Consider the following 18,735-nt stretch of genomic DNA (forward strand, 5'->3'; position numbering starts at 1 on the left):
TTAAGTGGAATTTATTTTCCAAATAAGTGCCAAATAAGGAAACAGACTTAATAATAATGAATTAATACTTTATTAAAAGTATTAATTTTGGAGAATCTAATACATCTGAAAGAAAGAAAGAAAGAAAGAAAGAAAGAAAGAAAGAAAGAAAGAAAGAAAGAAAGAAAGAAAGAAAGAAAGAAAGAAAGAAAGTTGTTATTCCTAAAATCGAAAATAAACAGAAGTCATTTTCCTCTGTTAAGGGTTAAATTTTTCTAGTTAATGTAAAAAAAAATTTAAAAATTCATTATTTGTTTCTCTCTGCGGGTCAGTTTGACTCCCAAAGTGTTAGGGAGGGTCTCATCTGTACGTGAAATTCTTCAGCTCCCCTCAGTCCGTTGGTTTGGGGTTCTGTTTGTTTTTTTAACCTGCAGGGATCTTGTTAGTTTTCTGTTTGGGGAGGGGACTACATGGAGAAGAGTTCCAATTTAGCTTAGTCTCTTTTTAATTTTTTTTTTAACCTTGATGTTTTCTTTTGCAGCAAAAGTTTGAACTTCTGGGCTGGATTTTAAGGGGGAAATGTTTCGAAAAGCAGATTCTGCACTCTTCCAGCTTCTGTAAGAAAGAAGGGGGTTGAAAATTCGTTCCCTAACAGAAAACCATTTCTCTTCTTTGGGGAGGGGGGCAGATGGGGGTTGGAAAAGGGGATCTCCCCCATGATCATCAACAAGTGCTTTCTGCAATAATAACCAATGTGGCAACCTCTCTCTGTCTTCAAGTATTCTGCCCCCTCCCAAGATTTAGCAAGGGGGGGTACATTATCTAGCACTCCAAACTTGAACAGAGAACACATGCATGCATTTAAAGCAGCCCATTCGTGAACCGAAATCCATTAAGTTCTAACTAAGGTGGATTTGTTCTTGACATCAGAGTTCCCCATCCAGACCTGAAATCAACACATTTAATTTTTTTTTTTTTAAACCAAGGCTGGAAAATGAATGACACCCAGTATTTTGCTGTCGTAAACTCCTCCTTGCCACGAGGAGATCAACACTGCATCTAAGCAGGCGTCTCTCTCCTTCCTCAAGAAGTCCATATAGAAAACTTCCCCACTATTAAAAAAAACAGAAAAGGATGCTAAAATTCCTGGGGTAAGAACCAGAGTTAAGAAAGGACGTTAAAATGCAAGGGGTAAGGCATCCTTGGGGACAGCTTCAAGCTGGGAAACTTGAAGTCTGAGCCTCATCTTTCCTCTCACCCCCATCCGAGACCTCAAGAAGTTGTGCAGAAGCTTCCCTTCTCCCTTGCAGGCTTATGGGAAACCTTGTCTGTTCACTCCAATCATAAAGCAGGCAATTGGCCCTGACACAGGTAGAGTGTTGGAGGAACCCCTCATTCTCCAAGCAATACACACTTCCCCAGTGAGAGTCCCCATCCTCGCAGGAAGTTCCACTGATAACGAGGGGGGAGGGGGGCTTTGTTTGCAGTCAGTACATTCAGGGTTAAAGTTCTAACTTCTCCCACTGATCTCTCAGGCAGGCACACGCACCCCTCCTCTCCCCACTCTCAACCACACCCCACTAGCATTTTGCATATGAACAAACCAGACCTTACATCCCAAAGTGCCTTGGGATTTCCCCCTCCCCCAATTCTTTCTGCCAATCTTAAACTTTTTTTTTTTTAAAGATACTTTATATATGGGCAATTTTTTAAAAGTGTATCGCCTCCACTGGGGTCGAGAGTTCACAAAAAACTCTATTTCTGCCAGGAAATTCAAATTTCTGCTTAAAAAAATTCTGCCCATAATTAGTATCCTTTAAAGAAGCCAGGAGTACCCACCCAGAGAGAGAGAGAGAGAGAGAGCAACCTGCCTTTAGAATATTTTCCCCTCTCCCCCCCCCTTTCCAAAATGTAATCAGTTATTGAGGAAATGAATAGATAACAATGAAGTGTCTGGTAAGTTTCACCTCCCCCTCCCCAAATTACCTACCCACTTGGATCACTTTCGGGTGTCAATTTCAATGTCAATTTCTTCTATATCTCAGCCAACTCCCTTTTAAAGTTTATTCATTCCCAACGCTGCAGTCTATATATATTTCAGGGACCATTTAAACATTTAATTTAAAGAAGAAAAAAAATAGGGCGGGAATAGATATTTCCTCTAGATACTAATCAATGGAAAAAAAAACAACAAAATCTGACACCACGTACCAGTTTTGGACAAAGGGGTCGGTCCCTCTTAGTCCCCCTCTAAAGGGTCTCTCCGGCTTGTACCATCCCGGGCTTAGAGAAGGATGCTCGGATGTGTTGGAAGAGAAAGAGTGGGGAGCGAGCTGGGCTCTGATTGGCCTGCGGTGGCTGTGACGTCGAGGGTCAGTTCATAAGGCTTTGGAGTGTAGACAGCTGGGAACATGCAGTCTATAGAGAGGCGGCTGGAAACTGACACGAACAACAGAGGGAGAGAGACAGAGAGTGGAGAGGAGCCTCTTCTTTGAAGGACAGATCTTGACCCAAACAACAACAGCAACAACACACCTTAGGAACCAAAAGGGGGCATCCCATCCCATCCCCACTTCCTCCAGCCAGAGCAGCAGCAGCAGCAGCAGCAACCAAGAAGCCAACTTCTGGGGGGGGGGAATTATCCTTCTTTTTTCACCCCCCTTCCACCTCTCCCTCCATCCCTTGATGACATTCACAGTCCAGGAAGGTTAAAGCAAGCCAAGCAGCTCCCCCAATGGACCAGGCGAAAGAGTTTTTGACTCCTGGACTTGGCAAGCAGGGGTAGGTAACTTTCTTTGTGTGGGGAGGGGGGGGTTAGAAAATTTAAAAAAAAACAAAAATTCCTCTTCTCCAAAAAAGGATTTAAAAATATAGTCTACAAGGGAAGAGAGAGGGGAGTGAGAAGGACTGGATGAGAGCTTGGATCCTCTGAGTGGATTCTTTTTCCTTTGCCACGCGTGAAAGAGACACGAGGAGAAAGACTCTCCCCGCCTTTGATTTCTAGTATGTTGATCTAACAGACTGCCTGTCCCCCCCCCTTCCCAATCACTTCCCCCCTTGGCTCTCTGGAGCAACCAGGAGGCACGATCGCCCATCGAAAAGCTCTACAAGAGACCCAACTCTGCATTTACTTTTATTTTTGAATTTTCGAGCTCTGCTTTTTGTTTTTTGGAGGGGGGGATTTTCCGATTGCACTTTGACCTCTTGCCTGTCTACCTCAAAACCTCAAACCTTTTGTGATCGAAGGCTCCTTCCTGCTGTGGTTGGGTGTCATTCCTGGCTACGAGTGGGAGCATCGAGCATCCTTGACCTGGAGAAGGACCAAGGCTGAGTGCTGCTGGCGTGGGGCCCTGCAGGGCCGGCCTCCTCTGGACGCTGGGGCGAAAGCCCGGGCTTGGTTCTCTGCCTGCCTCCCTCTTGCCTCCCGAGCTCATGAACCGGCCTGGACGCCTCCAAGAAGACGTGTCAATTTCACCCTGTCCCTTCCACCGCGAAGGCTTTTGAGAAGCAGGAGAGGGGTGGGGGGCTTTGCTGGACTCCCCCCTTTTTTACTTGCCTGGGCAAAGACAGTGGCCGCTGCCTGCTTCCTCCCTCCCAGCCTGAGCCAACTTTAGAGCCTTCCCCCCCTTTCCCTCCCCCTCCCCACCAAGCCCCTAGCCAAAGACAATGGTTCACTGTGCGGGTTGCAAACGACCCATCTTGGACCGCTTCCTCCTGAACGTCCTGGACCGCGCTTGGCACGTCAAGTGTGTTCAGTGCTGCGAGTGTAAATGCAACCTGACCGAGAAGTGTTTCTCCAGGGAAGGGAAACTCTACTGCAAGAACGACTTCTTCAGGTAGGTCCCAGAGGGGTCCCATCTGGTCCTTTGTATCCCCCCGCCCCATCCCTTGGATTCTTTAGGATGGGAGACAGTAGGACTCTTGGCTACTCTTTGGCCACTCCAGTGGCGTAGCTAGAGGGGGGCAAAGCACTGTGTTTTGCAGGGAGCCACATCGCAGAATGCAAGGGGCCCCTCCCTCCCCTTGCGAGCTCTTGGGGAGGGGAAGGGGCCCCTTGCACACTGCAGTGAGGCTCCCTGCAAAACTTGGTGCTTTGCCCCCCCTCTAGCTACGCCACCGCTTGGATTCTTTAGAAGGGGAAACTTGGGGGAATTTTGGCCATTCCATAGTCATTTTCTTCGGCGTCACCCTCAACTTCTCCCCCCCCCACCCCTAAGCCTAAACTTTTTTCTTGGCCATCCCCTCCTCCTCTTCCTCCAACCATTCCTATCCCAACGGACGAAGGGTACCCATCACTCCACCCAAGGCTCAATGCGAGGTTCTCCAAAAGGAGAGGGGTGGTTTTATCTGTAGGACCCCGATGTCAGTCCCAGGTCCTGTTTCAATACCTGGGCTTTAGGCACCAAGTTGTATGAAGCAACGGTGGTTCCCCTGAGCACGTGCAGAGTGCGTTTCCCTCGCTCCTCAAATCCAATTGGCCAGTACACATCTGGGGAATAGGAGCAGGGCTTCCTAAAGTCCTGCGGGGTTCTTTGTAGGGCGGCAGGCTTTCGCCCCAGGAAGAAGTGGTGTTCAGTTCGGTCCGCCGTCTTAACAGTGCGCTATGAATACAGTATTTAACTTCACTTCATTTCAAGGAATTGGGGCAGGAAGAGGGGGGAGTGATCTGGTTTGTTTCAGCGGGCCTTTGTTACTGGCAAGGCTGCGGGGGAGGAGCGCGGTGTCACCTGTCAATCACAACCCATCGGAAGTGTCAGGCCTTGGAGGGGGAAAAGGGCTTGATCCCCCCCCCCCAAACCATCCAATACTTTTCCAACTCCAAACTTCCTTCCAGGATATCGCTCTCCTGGGCGTTTTGAATATGACCCAGGCTGCGATTCTAGCCACACTTTCCTGAGAGTGAGTCCCATCGAGCGCCATGAGACTTACTCCCAAGTAGACATGGCTGGGATCGTGCTGTTTAAGATGAAGTTAAAGAAACTAAGGCTACAATTCTATCAACACTTACATGGAGTAAGCCCCACTGAGTATAAAGGGACTTCCTTCTGCGTAGACACACATAGTATTGGGCTCTTACAACCCAATCCTATCCACACTTTCCTGGGAGTAAGTCCCATTGACTCTAATGGGACTTACTTCTGAGTAGACACGGTTAGGATTGGGCTCTAAGGCTACAATCCTATGCACACTTTCCTGGAAGCAAGCCTTATTGAACTGAATGGGACTTACCTTTGAGTAAACCTGTTTAGGATTGGGCTGTAAGTCCAACTTCATCTTAAACCGTTCATCCCTGTTACTCCATCCTGTCCCCTTTCCTCCAACAAACCAGAAGGAGAAGAGAGACAGAAAAGAAAATAGAAAAATAATAATAACTGGACATTTTTTAAAAAATACTAATTTTAAACCATGCTGGGGAAACACAACTGTTTGTAAATATGAATACTCTATTTCCAAAGTGGTCAGAAATGAAGTGAACTTGGTCCTTAAGCACGATTTCAAATCTAAATTTTAATTATTATTTTTTTTAAATATATGATTTCCACCCCTAACCACCAGACCCTCATCAGAAGCAGAACAAGCCCCTGGTTTCTTTCCCTGTCTTATAACCATTTCCCAGACTGTTTTATCAGATTTACCAGAATCATTTTTCTTTTTAGTTTTTCTTGGTTGGGGGGGGGGGTAAGAGGGGGACTGGAGGTTTCAAACCTGGCACTTTCGATCAAAGAAATACTGAGGGGGGGGGGAGGAAGCTGACCTTGGACTGTCCAAGATTTCTTTTTCAGTGGAAGAAAAACAAAACAAACAAAAAAAACACCTCCTTTTAACCAGAATAAGCTTTTAAAAATTGTTTATTTTTTTATTTTATGAAGCATTAGTTTGCCTAAATATCTTCATTCTCTCCACTTTTAGAGATGCATTTTAACAATGCTTCTGTAAGCATTGATTAAAATTTGAAGCCTTATATATTTTTTTTCCTAAAGAAAGAAAGGAAAAGGTTTTGCAATGCCTTTTAGAAATACCCAGGCCTAAGAGGGGTCCACTGAAATCACGGCCCTGAGGTGGTTTGAGTACTTGAAATGTGATAGATTATTAGCAATAACCAGGAATAATAATTACAACGAAATATACTAAACCTTGACAGTTGCTTTCCTCCCTACAAACTTTTAATTTCTATCTTCTAGTGAAGATAGCAGGAAGAGTTTGACCTACAAACCATTCTTGAAATAAAGATTTTTTGATAGTGTCTCCGCTAAGGAGGAATTGAACTGATCAGAAATAAAATTGGGTTTTTTTTTGGGGGGGTGGGGGATATTAGGGTGTGATCCGGTCAAAGTTCTAGAAAGCTGCAGTCCTAAGCACGCTTACTGAGGACTAAATGGGATGTACTTCTGAGCAAACAGGATCTCGAATTGAAGCGACAATCCACATTTCTCGGACTGAAATCAAAGGGACTGAGGCTGCAACCCTATTCACACCTCACCCCAGTAGGGTTTACATAGGAAGCGATGTTCTCATATAAAACTGCCATCCTAAAACCACTTACTAGGAAGGGGGGCCTCTGAAATTAACAGGGTTTACTTTGGAGTAAACATGTTTACAATTACTGTTTTGTTTTTTTAAAAAAATTAATATATATACTGCCAGTGTTGGTTGAATCGTATTGTCCTTTAGATCACTTTCTAAGGTGTGTGTGTGTATTCTCGTTTTTAATTTAGATCAGAGTAGGATGCTTCTTTTTAAAAAGTTGGTAGAAAGAAAGAAAGAAAGAGGACTCTTGACGATACTGAAGTCTCTTAGGCGTGGAATCCCTTTACACAGGTACTGTGGCTTCAGTTGGAGCCTCGGGCTGTGTGTTGGGAAAGACAATTCGAAGGGCAATCGCACAATCCTTGTTTAAAAAGGGGGGGAGCCAAGTTCGAGCAAAGAAGTGAGAAGCTGAGGGAGGCGAGGGGATTCTAGTCCAGTTTTTAAATGATCGCTGTGGTTGGCGGCTGTGGTGGCATTGCTGGGGAGGGGTTTATTTCAGGGCAGAAGTGACAAGTGGATTGGAACAGGAAATGTCTCCTCGAGAGGAAGCGGGTTGTGTAGATCCCGACCCACGAAAAAATTCCGATCCCTAACCCCACCCTCACCCCAGCAAATCTAACCCTGTTCACTGCAGAGGAGCGCACTGGGATCTTAACGCGAGACTCCCTTCGCTTCTCCCCAAGTGTCCTCGGACAGCAGCCAAGCGGAGCAGCCCTCAAGAGCCAAGCCTCGACGTGGCTTGCGTGGGATCTACTCCCGTGTCAGCGCGCCTCGGATCGCAGCCCTGAGACTGCAAACAGCGAGCCCCAACCTCAAAGCCTGCGCTCTCCCCTCTGCTCTCTGTAGAGTTTCCGGGTGTGAAATAGACACTCCTTCCATTAAAACCATCGTGGGGTGAGGGGGGGGGAGAGATAATTCATCTGGGGGAACTCAGATGGAAGAGGAGGAGAAAGGAAAAGAAAAGAAGATAAAAGGATATTCCATGCAGAGGGGGTTTAAGGCAGAGTGAAATTGACCAAGGTCTCCAGTCCAATTTTGGGGCTAATATAACGCGTCAGAGTCAACGGAGTCCAGTAAGCAGAGAAGGAGAATTTAGAGTAGACCATGGAAGGGTCCTGGAAAAAAGGAAGGGAGAGGATGGAAGGGAATAAATAGGTAGCCAGAAGGAAGGAAGGAAGGAGATCAAATAGACAAAGCAAGAGAAGGAAGGAGGGAAGGTAAAAAGGTTGGGGAAGGTTGGCAGAAAAAGAGAGGAGGATTTATATAGGGGGAAAGAATTAAGAGAAGCCCGGAAACAGGAAGAGCGGGGCTAGAAGATCAAAACTGCCTGCCCCCCCCCATTTTAAACCTGCTCGTTTGTCCAGGGGCATCCCGCTCCCCCCCTCAAATGACCCCCACCCCCCAAAAACTTAGATTCACACACATACGACTGTCCCAAATCAACACCCCTCCCTAGTTCTGGTTTTTCCTTTCCTCTCTGTCTCCTTTCTCGACCCCACGATCGGAGGTCCCGATCCTGTCCAACTTCCCAGCGCCAATGCGGCCACAGCGCAGCCCTGAGGGAAGGGAAGAAACATTTCCTTGCCTTGCGGAGGCCTCCGTGATTGCCCAAGCCCGGTTGGGCTGGCTACATCAGCGCTGGAAAGTTGGGTAGGATCGGGCCCCTAGGCCTGCGGGAGTGCGTGGGACACACTTTCGGGAAGACACGACTCGGATTGCACGGCCAGGGTCAACCACGGGACATCCGAAGCTGTGGCGTAGCTAGAGGGGGGGGCAAAGCTCTAAGTTTTTGCAAGGAGCCTCACCGCAGCGTGCAAGGGACCCCTCTCCATCGGAGTCATTCTTGGCGGGGGCTTCCCCCCGCCAGGAGTGGCTCCAAAGAGGCTCCTTGCAAAAACTTAGAGCTTTGCCCCCCCAGCTACGCCACTGCATCCGCCTTGACCACCTTCTCGGGTTCCTTCCTTCCTTCTCCTGCAAGTTACAAGCCCCTCGTATCCAACCTGGCCATTGATTTGTCCCCCATCCTCAAAGCCCCCCTCCCCAGCCGATCGTCCCCAGCTCCGTTTCTTAACGCATTCACCAAAAAGATGTGGACCTCTCCGCTGGCCCTCATCCTTCGTCCCGGTCTGAGGAGGAAGCGCTCTGGAAACTGGCGGCCAAGTAAGCGCCTCCTCCGCTCACTGATGGGGGGTAACAGGCCCCCATCCAGCTTTCGCACGTGTTCCTCGTCTATTTCCTTGTGGCGTTCAGGCTGCAAGTCGACGAGCACTTGGCCTCCTAGGAGAAAGCCTATTGAATGCAATGACATTGACTCCTGAGTCGTCATGCCCGAGACGGCGAGGTCCAGCCCAGGTGAAGCTGAGATCCACTTCCCATTGAACTTAATGGGGCTCGCTGACTTACAGCACAATCCTACCGCGTGTCTATTCAGAATTAAGTCCCTTTGTGTTCAGTGGGGCTTACTCCCAGGAAAGTGTGCATAGGATTACGGCCTTACACCTCCGCCCTGGAGTGCGGGCAGGAAGCAATCGCGTTGGTTTTCCTTTTTCCTGAAGTTTCCTTTTTCTCACTCAGCCCACACAGGACACTTAAACAATATTTTTACAAAGGCATGCATGTATTTGAATGGTCCTGCATATTAAGAGATGGGACACACAGAGACACAAGCACACTGCCCAACCAAAGCTCAGCTGATTTCAGTGGGAAATCTTTAAACCTGTGGCTGAAACTCTCCCATTCAGATCAATGGGGCGTCAAAGTGATTCACTTGGGCTGCATCGTGGCCTTTCTTTGAGTAGTAAAATCCGGATGCTTGCCTAGAGACTTCTGGTTTTGTGCATGGCTCGATTTTCTATTATATATATACTATGTATTATATAGGCTGACCTATATACTATACAGTGTGTATATAATAGAAAATTGAAGCTGTGCACAAAACCAGATCTAGTCACCCTATAGAATATATAGTATATATACTATATATGTCATCCTATTTGTGTGTGTGTGAGATCCTATTACATAGAGTGACCTATATAATAGGATGACATATATAATATAGTATATATTCTATAGGGTGACTAGATCCAAAGGGGGACAGAGTGTCTCTAACCTTTAACCATTGTACAGAAGTGGGGACTTTGGGCAGGGGCAGCTTTTTAAACCTTTCCGTGTTGAGCTGCCTCAGCCCAATTTGCCCCTGCCCAAATAACATGAATATTAATATATATTCATGTTGTATATTAATCCAGTGGTTAAAGGTAGAGGCACTCTGTCCCCCTTTGGATCTGATCGCCCTAATTAAATAATATTATTCTATCTATTTATTTAAAATGTGCGTCTCCCGCCTCTTCCCCAAAACTTGCTCATTGGTTACGGCAACCAACGTAAGAATAAAACAATAAAGGCTGATATAATGTTCTCTTTGGGGAGAATGTAAAGATTGTGATGGTAAATATGTTTTGTTCTCCCCTAAAAGAAATTAAGAACAAGTCATGTTAACTCCCAAGTTTCAGGTCCTCCTACTTAATTTGTGGAGAGCCTGATTGGCGTTTACTTACTAGTAAGAAGGGTCCGGGTGTTGGGGGTAGAGCTGATATTAATGAGGCATTTTTGAAGGGAAAAATCCTTTTTCGCCCCGATCATATGAGGTAGCTCTTTTAAAGAAGGTAGACGTAAGTGCCATTGAAGACAGGAGGATTTGCTTCTCGAGTAAACCTGCGCGAATACGAACGTCCCCACTGATTTAGTAGAAGAGTTAGGGCCCAATCCTAGCCAATTTTCCAGTGCTGGTGCAGCTGTACCAATGGGGCATGCACTACATCCTGTAGTGGGGAGACAGTCTCTAAGGCCTCCTAAAAGTATGGGAACATTTGTTCCCTTACCTCGGGGCTGCATTGTGGCTGCACCGGTGCTGGAAAATGAGTTAGGATTGGGCCCTTGGAGCCCAATCCTATGCATATCTTCTCAGATGTCCCATTAGAGTCAATGGGGTTTACTCCCAAGTAAGTGTGGATAGGATTGTAGCCTTAAGCCTGCGAGTAAATCTAGCCCGTGGAAAGCCCGGAGTATTTATATCTTGGGGGGGGGGGGGTCTAAAGGATGCAAGTACGGGGATTTGGGGTCGGAATTAATGATTAATCAGTTAAGGGAGTTGGAAGAGAGGGATCTTATTTGGGTGCAGGGAAATGAAAATATAGAACCACTTTTTTGTTTAAAAAAAAAAAAAAAGATGGTCAGTTTCACCTGGCAGCCCTGGTGTGGTCTGGGTCGCCTTCCAAGAGGGGGGGGTCGTGGTGGAAATGACCCCCAAAGAGTTTAAACTCTTGTCTTCTTCCAGAGCGCTTTCTGTGTGCAGAAAGCCTTTTTAAAATAGTTTAAAAAATAATTTTAAAATAAAAGCCAACCAGCTTTACTCAGGCATTCCGTTGATGTTCGCGGGACTTACTTCCGAGGAAGCCTGGTTTCTTGGCGCTACAAAACGAGGACTCTGCCAGGCCCAGCGAGGCCTGGAAATTGAGGATCACTGAGAGATCCATCCACTCTAGAGGGATCTAGAGGCTCTCCAGTGGCGTAGCTAAAGCGGGTGCAAAGCACTAAGTTTTGCAGGGAGCCTCACCGCAGCGTGTAAGAGGCCCCTTCGGAGCCATTCCAGGCGGTGGGAGGAGGAGTACGCCTGGAATGACTCCGAAGGGGGTCCGTTGCGCTCTGCGATGAGGCTCCCTGCAAAACTTAGTGCTTTGCCCCCCCCCAGCTACGCCACTGAAGCTCTCCACGACGAGTGAAGAAGCTGGCCCAGGATGGGGCTTTGTTTGCTGTTTTGCACAAGGTCACCACTCTCTCCCCTGGAGGGTTGAGCTTTGATGGGGGGGGGGTGAGGATGCAAGCTGCGATTGGAACCCGGCTCCCGGATGAACCTGCCCTTCTGGGCTGGAGACCAGGGGCGTCTCTCTCCCTTCTCTCCGGCTCAGATCTCTTCTTCTCCAAGCCAAGGATCGACACCTGGGGACCTCCCGGGTGGAAAGCAGGACCCTGGGCCCATGCGGGCAGGTGGGAGTTGGGTGGGCTGGGAACTTCTTTGCAGGCTCCACCAGTCAGACTGTGGTGGCCTCCCCAGCCCTTGGTGAGTGTCCCCCACTGAGTCTTGAGGTGGTTTAGAAAACTCCAGCCTCCCTTCCAGGCCAATAGCTCTCAGAGAAGCCCCTCGGTCCAATTAATACCGTCATCTATCTCTACCCAGTTCTGGAATCGAGTTTATTAGGGCGTCGTTAATGGACGTGTCAAGAGGATAGTCCCCAGCAACTCCCCTGTCCTCTTTCCAGGTCACTTGCAAAAGCATCTTCTCTCTCTTATCCCCCCCCCGCGCCCCCAGAGAAGGAACTGATGTGGTTGGGGCTGGAGAGATCTAATCAATACATTGCTTATAGGCAGCAAAGGCTAGAGAGATCCAGGAGGAGACCCAGACTGGGGCAGACCTTTGGAGAAACTGACAAGAAGCTCAGAAGAGATACTTCTCCTGTAGTCTACCTGTCGCTTGGAGACAGGTGGACAGCAGCAGCGGCGTAGCTAGAGGGGGGCAAAGCGCTAAGTTTTGCAGGGAGCCTCATGCAGTGCCTGAGGCTCCCTGCAAAATTTAGGCTCCTCACTGCATGAGGCTCCCTGCAAAACTTAGCCCGTTGTTCCCCCTCTAGCTACGCCGCTGGACAGAAGGATGAATTGGAGGGGCATTTAATCTAAGTAGGCTTTGCATCCAATCTGGGACGAAAGGATCCCTCCTTGACCGCTCTGTTCATATTCCTTGTCGTTCTGTGTGGCCCGCAAGTAGGTCCTGGTGAGAGGGGCTCATCATTATTCGCTAATAATAGCATTATTATTTGAATTTACTAATTGGGAGTTTCTGCCTGGAGTGACCGTTTGACGAAGGTTGCCTGGCTATTAACTGCAATGGTAATGGGACTGCGGTGTGCCACTAATAATAATTACTAATAAAAATAATAAGAATCAATAATTTCTCATAAGGAGAAGGAAAGGCAGGTCTGGACAGACTGGTGGAGCCATCAGTGGATGTAGCCATTTTAATGAGCCTTAAAATAAAGTTCCAGTTCTTTAATTCTTCCTCCCAGACTCACAGGCTGAGGGCCTGGCAATGTTTGATCTATTAAATCCGGTTTCATCCCCTGCTCTGCACCTCCCAATCCCCTTCACCCAAATTCAAACACTCAAGCTGTGTAAGCGTCTCGGGGCAGAGACCCTGCCTTTTTTGGCTTAGGAAACTGGGTCAAGCGCGTGCCTTAAAGGCGTAAGAACGACAGCATTTCTCCGGCTGCAATCCTACCCATACTTTCCTGGAAGTAAGCCCCACTGACTACATTGGGACTTACTTCTGAGTAGACAGGCATGGGCTTGGACTCTTGATGGTATTCCCCTGTGGCCCTGGGCAGTCTCTGCAGATGGCTTCACGCGTGGCTGAGGGCCACCGGATTCCTCAGGGACACCCCCCCGCCAGCCTTCTTCTCGCCCCTTGGGCCATGATAAGCTGCAATCTCGTCTTATTAGAGCAGCCGTCCTAGATCCACTGACACCAGGGCCTTGGGTCTTCTTGAACCTGGGCAAATCCTTCTCTGCCTCAGGCTAAGACTGGCACAACTGCGGGGGAGATAGTCCAGGGAAGTGGGAATGGGAGCTTCTCAAGTGTCCCTCGAAGGTTTCTGAGATGGACACTGGTGTTGAGAAGCAGGACTGGCTGGATTTAGTGATAGCAGAGGCATTTGATGACTATTTAGTAGTCCTCGGTGCAGAGATGGAGGACAAGCGGGCAAGAAGACTCGGAAAGGCCTCTGCCTGCTGTAGCATCCTCGCCAGTTCTGTGCCAGTCCCTGGCTTCCATCCAGTGGCATAGCCAGAGGGGGTGCAAAGCATTAAGTTCAGGCGCCTGCCAAACAGTGCTTAGCACCCCCTCTAGCTACGCCACTGCTTTCATCCAGCTCAAAAGTCACGACTGTCAGGCCGACGCTCTGTGTGTTTACTCGGAAGTAAGCCCCACTGAGCACAGGAGACGCCCTACTAAACTGGGCAGCTTTGCTGCCTTCAACATTGTGGTACCCCCATCTGTAGTACAGAAAGCGATAGAACTGGGCTGGGAGGGGGCGCCTGCATTCCCACGCACACTTGACTCCGGAGTAAAGCCCTATTGAGATACATAGGACTCACTTCTCTGGGTCGACTCTCAGAGGATCAGGCTGTAGTGTGGGACCACCGCCTTTACCTGGATCGGGACCTTCGGAGTGTATTCCTCCCTGGGGGGGGGGAGGATTGCTTTCCACCACCCTGATGGCATTTTTACTCGGAAGTAAATCCCCCTGAGTTGAATCTCTAGAGATCTTTGAGGGAGGGGGAGGGGGAATCAGGGGCTGTCCTGATGGCTGCAACCCCTTAATAAGTCAATAAATAATGACTTATTTAGTCATGTGTCCTGTTGACTACAGTGGGGCTTACTCTTGAGTAAACATGCGGTAGGCTCACACGCTGTAAGGGTGCCTAGCCAGGCCCCCCTCGCAAATCAGTTGTCAGAAACTCTATTGTGTCACAGGGTTACTTTTTGTTTGTTTACTTGTTTGAAATGATGAACTTCTCCACGCCTGGGAGAAGAAGGGATTTGCCTTGAAACCACCGGATCCAATTTCTCCTCTCCCAGCAGTCCCTCTGTATCAAATTCCTACACTGGTTCCATTGGAAGAGGCTCAGGGCTGGAGAGATGGAAAGAATGAATGATTAAGCCACTATTTATAAACTCTGCTTTGGTTCCAACCAGAAATCATGTGCAAGAGAAGATGGAAAGGTCAGGATTTTTGTTTTTTACTTCCAAGGAGACAGAACTTCAGCAGGTTGATTCTGAAGCCAGTCCCGACTGACTTCAATGGCACATACTTTCCAACAAGGAGATCTAGAATTGTAGCCTGTGGACTCCCTTCCAGATGAACAAAGCATTGAGATTAGAGCCTAGGTAGAGCCACAGTCTTCCATGGGGAGGGGGTAATAGTTTTTTTCTGTTTTGATATTATTCATGACTGTGGGTATCCCGCCCTTCCCCTTGAGCTCAGGACACTGTACATGGGAATTTATTATTTATTATTATTAGTTTTAATAGTATTAATTATTACTATTAACATTAATTATTATTATTATTCGCACAGTAAGGTATTTCGGCTGGTTTGTTTTATCCAGACATCCTTCCCAAGGATCTGGGAAACCTGTTTTTCATCCTCTAAATACTGTTGCAAAATTTAAGCTGTATTTTTTTGATGATGATGATGATGATGATGATGATGATGATACAGTGTAACATAAGTCAAGGTTTCTGGCCTGAGCAGCTTTGGGATCTAGACTTCAGCAGTGGAGAATTCAAGAGATGAAGCACGGAGAAAGGGAGAGGCAGGAACAGCAAATGGGTTTGCCAACTTTTAACCTGCCTCTACTCTCCTGCCCTTAACAGCAGCCCCATCTGTAGATATCAGCAAGCATCAGTGCTTTTGTCCATACAATGAAAAGCTTCGCCTGTTGATTTCTGAAGATCAGGGTGTAGTTAGGCATAGGAGCAGAGTAGGACAGGTTTATCTGGTCAGTTGGCAACCCTGGGAAAGTGGGATGAAGATGGGAGTTGCTCAGGCCACCCAGTCTGCTTCATGATTTAGTGGGGAATTTAAACTCAGATTCCCCACTCAGTCCAATTCTCTCCCCAGCCCAAGCCCAGTGATCTATGCATTGCACCACACATTCTCCCCAGGAACCCCTTCTTCTCCTCCCGCCCCTTGTAAAAATATTGTTTTCTTGAATTTATGTATTTGAAATACTGTATTTCTTTTTTCACCTTCTGACTGACAGTGGGCCTCTGAGACAGATGATCATATAGAAAACTAATACGCTGATTTTTTTTAATGATCGGTAGCAACTATCAAGGTTTTGGTCAGGGAGATACTATAAAATGTTCCCACCCCAGTCGTAGGTGTTATCCCTGCCAATGTATCTGTGCTTCTGGTTCTGCCTGGGAACTTTGCTCTGATTTTGGCTAGAGTAACTAGGTGCAAAAGCCACCACTGTTCTTACCACAGCTTGATCAACCCCAGCTGCCATAATTTCCTTTCCTGTTGAAGGTGTAGGAGGTCTGACATTCTTCTCATCTTGGGATGGGGCTGTAGCTCATCCTTTGCATGTAAAAATCTCTGTTAGATCTTTGGTGCCTCCAGGTATGGATGGGAAAGATCCCTAGAGAATTGCTGCAGGTCACTGTAGATACTGGGCTAGATGGATCAACAAATTAATTTAGGAGACCCGGCCTGTTTTGCATCTGCTCAACCCCTGAACATACTTCCTTAAACTGCCTGTGTCTCATCACTAGGGCTGTCTTCTTTTTCCTGGTAGGGCTCCTGTGTTTCAGGATGAGTAGACATGGGCTCACATCTCCAGCACAGAGCCTGTCACAAGTTCACCTGCCTGCCATCAAGGCAATGTGTGAACATGCTTTACATCAAGATGTGGTGATGGGGTGGGGTGGGGACAATTCTCCTATTGAATTTCTGCTTGCCTTGCAAATATTAAATGCACAGGAAGGGGGGGAGGTAGAAATCTTACCCATCATCACCATGACAATAACCCATACCCACTGGCTGCTAGAAACCATTCTTGTGTGTCCACTAATATAGCAATTTTTTTCAGACAACTCCAAGCTATCTTACTCTTTATAGAAAGTGCAATTGACTCAGAGATAACTGAGTTTATTTCTGATGATTCAGAAAATACCCAGTCCTCTCTTGCACCATCAAACTGCTCCATATACAAACCTGGAAGGATATCTACCTCCTGGTTTAGACATATAGGCTCATCAGCAGAGGACTTGCCCCCTCAACTGATGACTTGATGTATATGCCTTCGTATATACAAAGCAACATGGAAGTCTCACATCATCTCTTTTTACACATAACCCCCTTTTCTTGGATCGTGGGACTCAGCCACAGTGCTATTTTTCATTGGAGTCCGTTCACACATTCAGCTGCCGGCTGTCAAGGGTAGAGAAAGTAAACAATGTGTAAACTACTCTGCATCAGACATGACTATTTTGTGGACTTGGTAAGCAGTTAGTTGATGGCACAAGGTAGAAATGTAGATCAAAAGACCAAACTCTGCAGTTCATCCAGGGATTCTCAATAAGAGACAATAAAAGAGAAAAGGGTGTCTCTGAGCATGGACAAACTGCCCTTCCTTGAGCAAACTCTCACCCAATATGAAATTGGACCAAGACTACCCCAGGCAGAGAAGGTTACTTACTTCTCATTACCAAGTGTTTTGTCCTCAAATATCCCTCTGTTAGGGCTCAGTACTCAAAATCACCAATACAGATTGATTGCTCTTCAATGCTCTTCAACCACCTATTCTAAAGCAAGATGATTAAAGGATGCTATATGATGAACTTTCCCCCCATGGTTTGAATATGTGGGGGTGGATAATTTAGGGGTTCTAATCCAAGTTAGTGATTGCTGAATCAGAGGCCTTATTTAACAGAATACAATGGTGTTGTCTTTGGTACCAATCAACAAAAAGTGTTTAGTGTTGCAGAACCATGTTCAAATTACCCCCCCCCCCCCGAAACTCATGGTGTGTTTGTGTGTGTGGTTCTGTATGTCATTCACCTTCACCCAGATGACCCCTACTCCAAGCTCCTTGGAAAAATATAATAGTTTGTTGGGGTTTTCTCTTTGTTTAAATAGCAAGGCACCTTGCCTTCTCTTGATTTATTTTTATTTATTACACATATACCCTTTTGTTTGATCATGGAACTCAAGGTAGCACCAATGAAGCTCCCAAGCTGTCAAGCATCTTGGCACTGACCAGAGCTACGCCTCCTTAGCAGCAACAACCAGGCTGCATTGCCAACCCCTTCAATTCAGGCTTGTAGAAAACTCAGTTCATGTTTTTATAAAGAAAGTTACCTGCCTGTGATTTGGGAGCCATTCCTAAAGGCCAGGTAGGTAGGAGCGGGATGTAATTACTCAGTAGGGAAGACACTCTGTATATGCTTAGAGGACTTCAAGGTGGCCCAACAAGATGCCCAGGTGGTTTCAGGCTTGCTGATTCAAACAACATCTGGGACAAGGTTGCAATAAATGTTCCTTCTATCACAGCTGCTTTGGGTGACACACTAAGAAAAATTCCCTACTTTGCCAATCAGAATATTGAATTTAATTTGCATTATTTCTTAAAATTGGTACTGATTAAAGTCAATCCTCAATGCTTTATTCTTGAATTGTTTTGCATGGGGAAATTGTTGGAATACTGTTGCTGGGATTTTTTTTTTTTTAATTTTGAGATATTGATAAAATATATTGTTCTCTTTTAAATATTGGTATCTTTTTAAAAATGTTGTTTTGCAATAAATAACTGGGTTTGTATCTCACTCTTTCCCCCATGAATGAAATGGCAATGGAATGAAAATAAAGGGTTGTTTGTTTTTAAAGAGGCTAAACTAGTCTAAAGAGTTTGATCCAAAACCATGCTTAGATACCAGCTAGAAGGTCTATGATTCCAGGTCTCCAATGACTGTTGTTGATTTTCCCAGGGAGAGAAATGCAGCTGGATCCTATAAATATTTACTCAAAAATGAGCCCCACTGCATTTAGGGGGGCCTCCTCTCAGGAAAGGAGCGTTCTCACCTCCATCCATAGAGTTTTCTGGGAACTTCAAGACTTATTCTAGCATTATGCAATTGTTACATGCATGTAGTATCTTTTTAACTTTTAAAAACATTTTGTTTTGCATTTTTGACTCCAGTCATCTGGAGTAGAGGAGCAGACTTTCACAGAAGCCAGCTCTCCTCCCAGAAAGATACTACCACAATACATCTATGCACCTTAAAAGTGCCATTAGTCTTTTTGGCTGCAGGCCTCTGCCTACTTACTGTGACTGGGAATAAACCTCATTGGACTCCCTGGGACTGACTTCAGAGTGAACATGCATGGAGTGAGGTGCCAAGGCTTATGCGTGCCTACTCAGAAGTAGGTCCCACCTGAGTCAATGGGGCTTGCTCCCAGGTAAGTGTGGCTATGGCTGGAACCTCAGAGGGCCACCCCCTTCTGGAACTTGTCCAGGGGAAGGAGTGGCTACCTAGCCCCTTTCCGAGCTCTTCCCAGGAATGTCCAGCCTAGTCAGTTTCACCCGCCTGCCTGGTCAGTTTCACGTCCA

General features: G+C 46.8%; 1 protein-coding gene across 1 annotated transcript in view; it reads left to right on the forward strand.

The window, feature by feature from the left end:
• Nucleotides 1–3,645: 3,645 nt before the first annotated feature.
• LHX1 (LIM homeobox 1) overlaps nucleotides 3,646–18,735 on the forward strand; it is a 56,323-nt gene continuing 41,233 nt past the window's right edge. Inside the window, exon 1 of the mRNA XM_066636160.1 lies at nucleotides 3,646–3,815. Coding sequence (XP_066492257.1) covers nucleotides 3,646–3,815 — 170 coding nt within the window. The remainder of the gene's footprint in view (nucleotides 3,816–18,735) is intronic.

This window comes from Tiliqua scincoides, chromosome 8, assembly GCF_035046505.1.
Source record: "Tiliqua scincoides isolate rTilSci1 chromosome 8, rTilSci1.hap2, whole genome shotgun sequence".
NCBI classification, from domain to species: Eukaryota; Metazoa; Chordata; class Lepidosauria; order Squamata; family Scincidae; genus Tiliqua; species Tiliqua scincoides.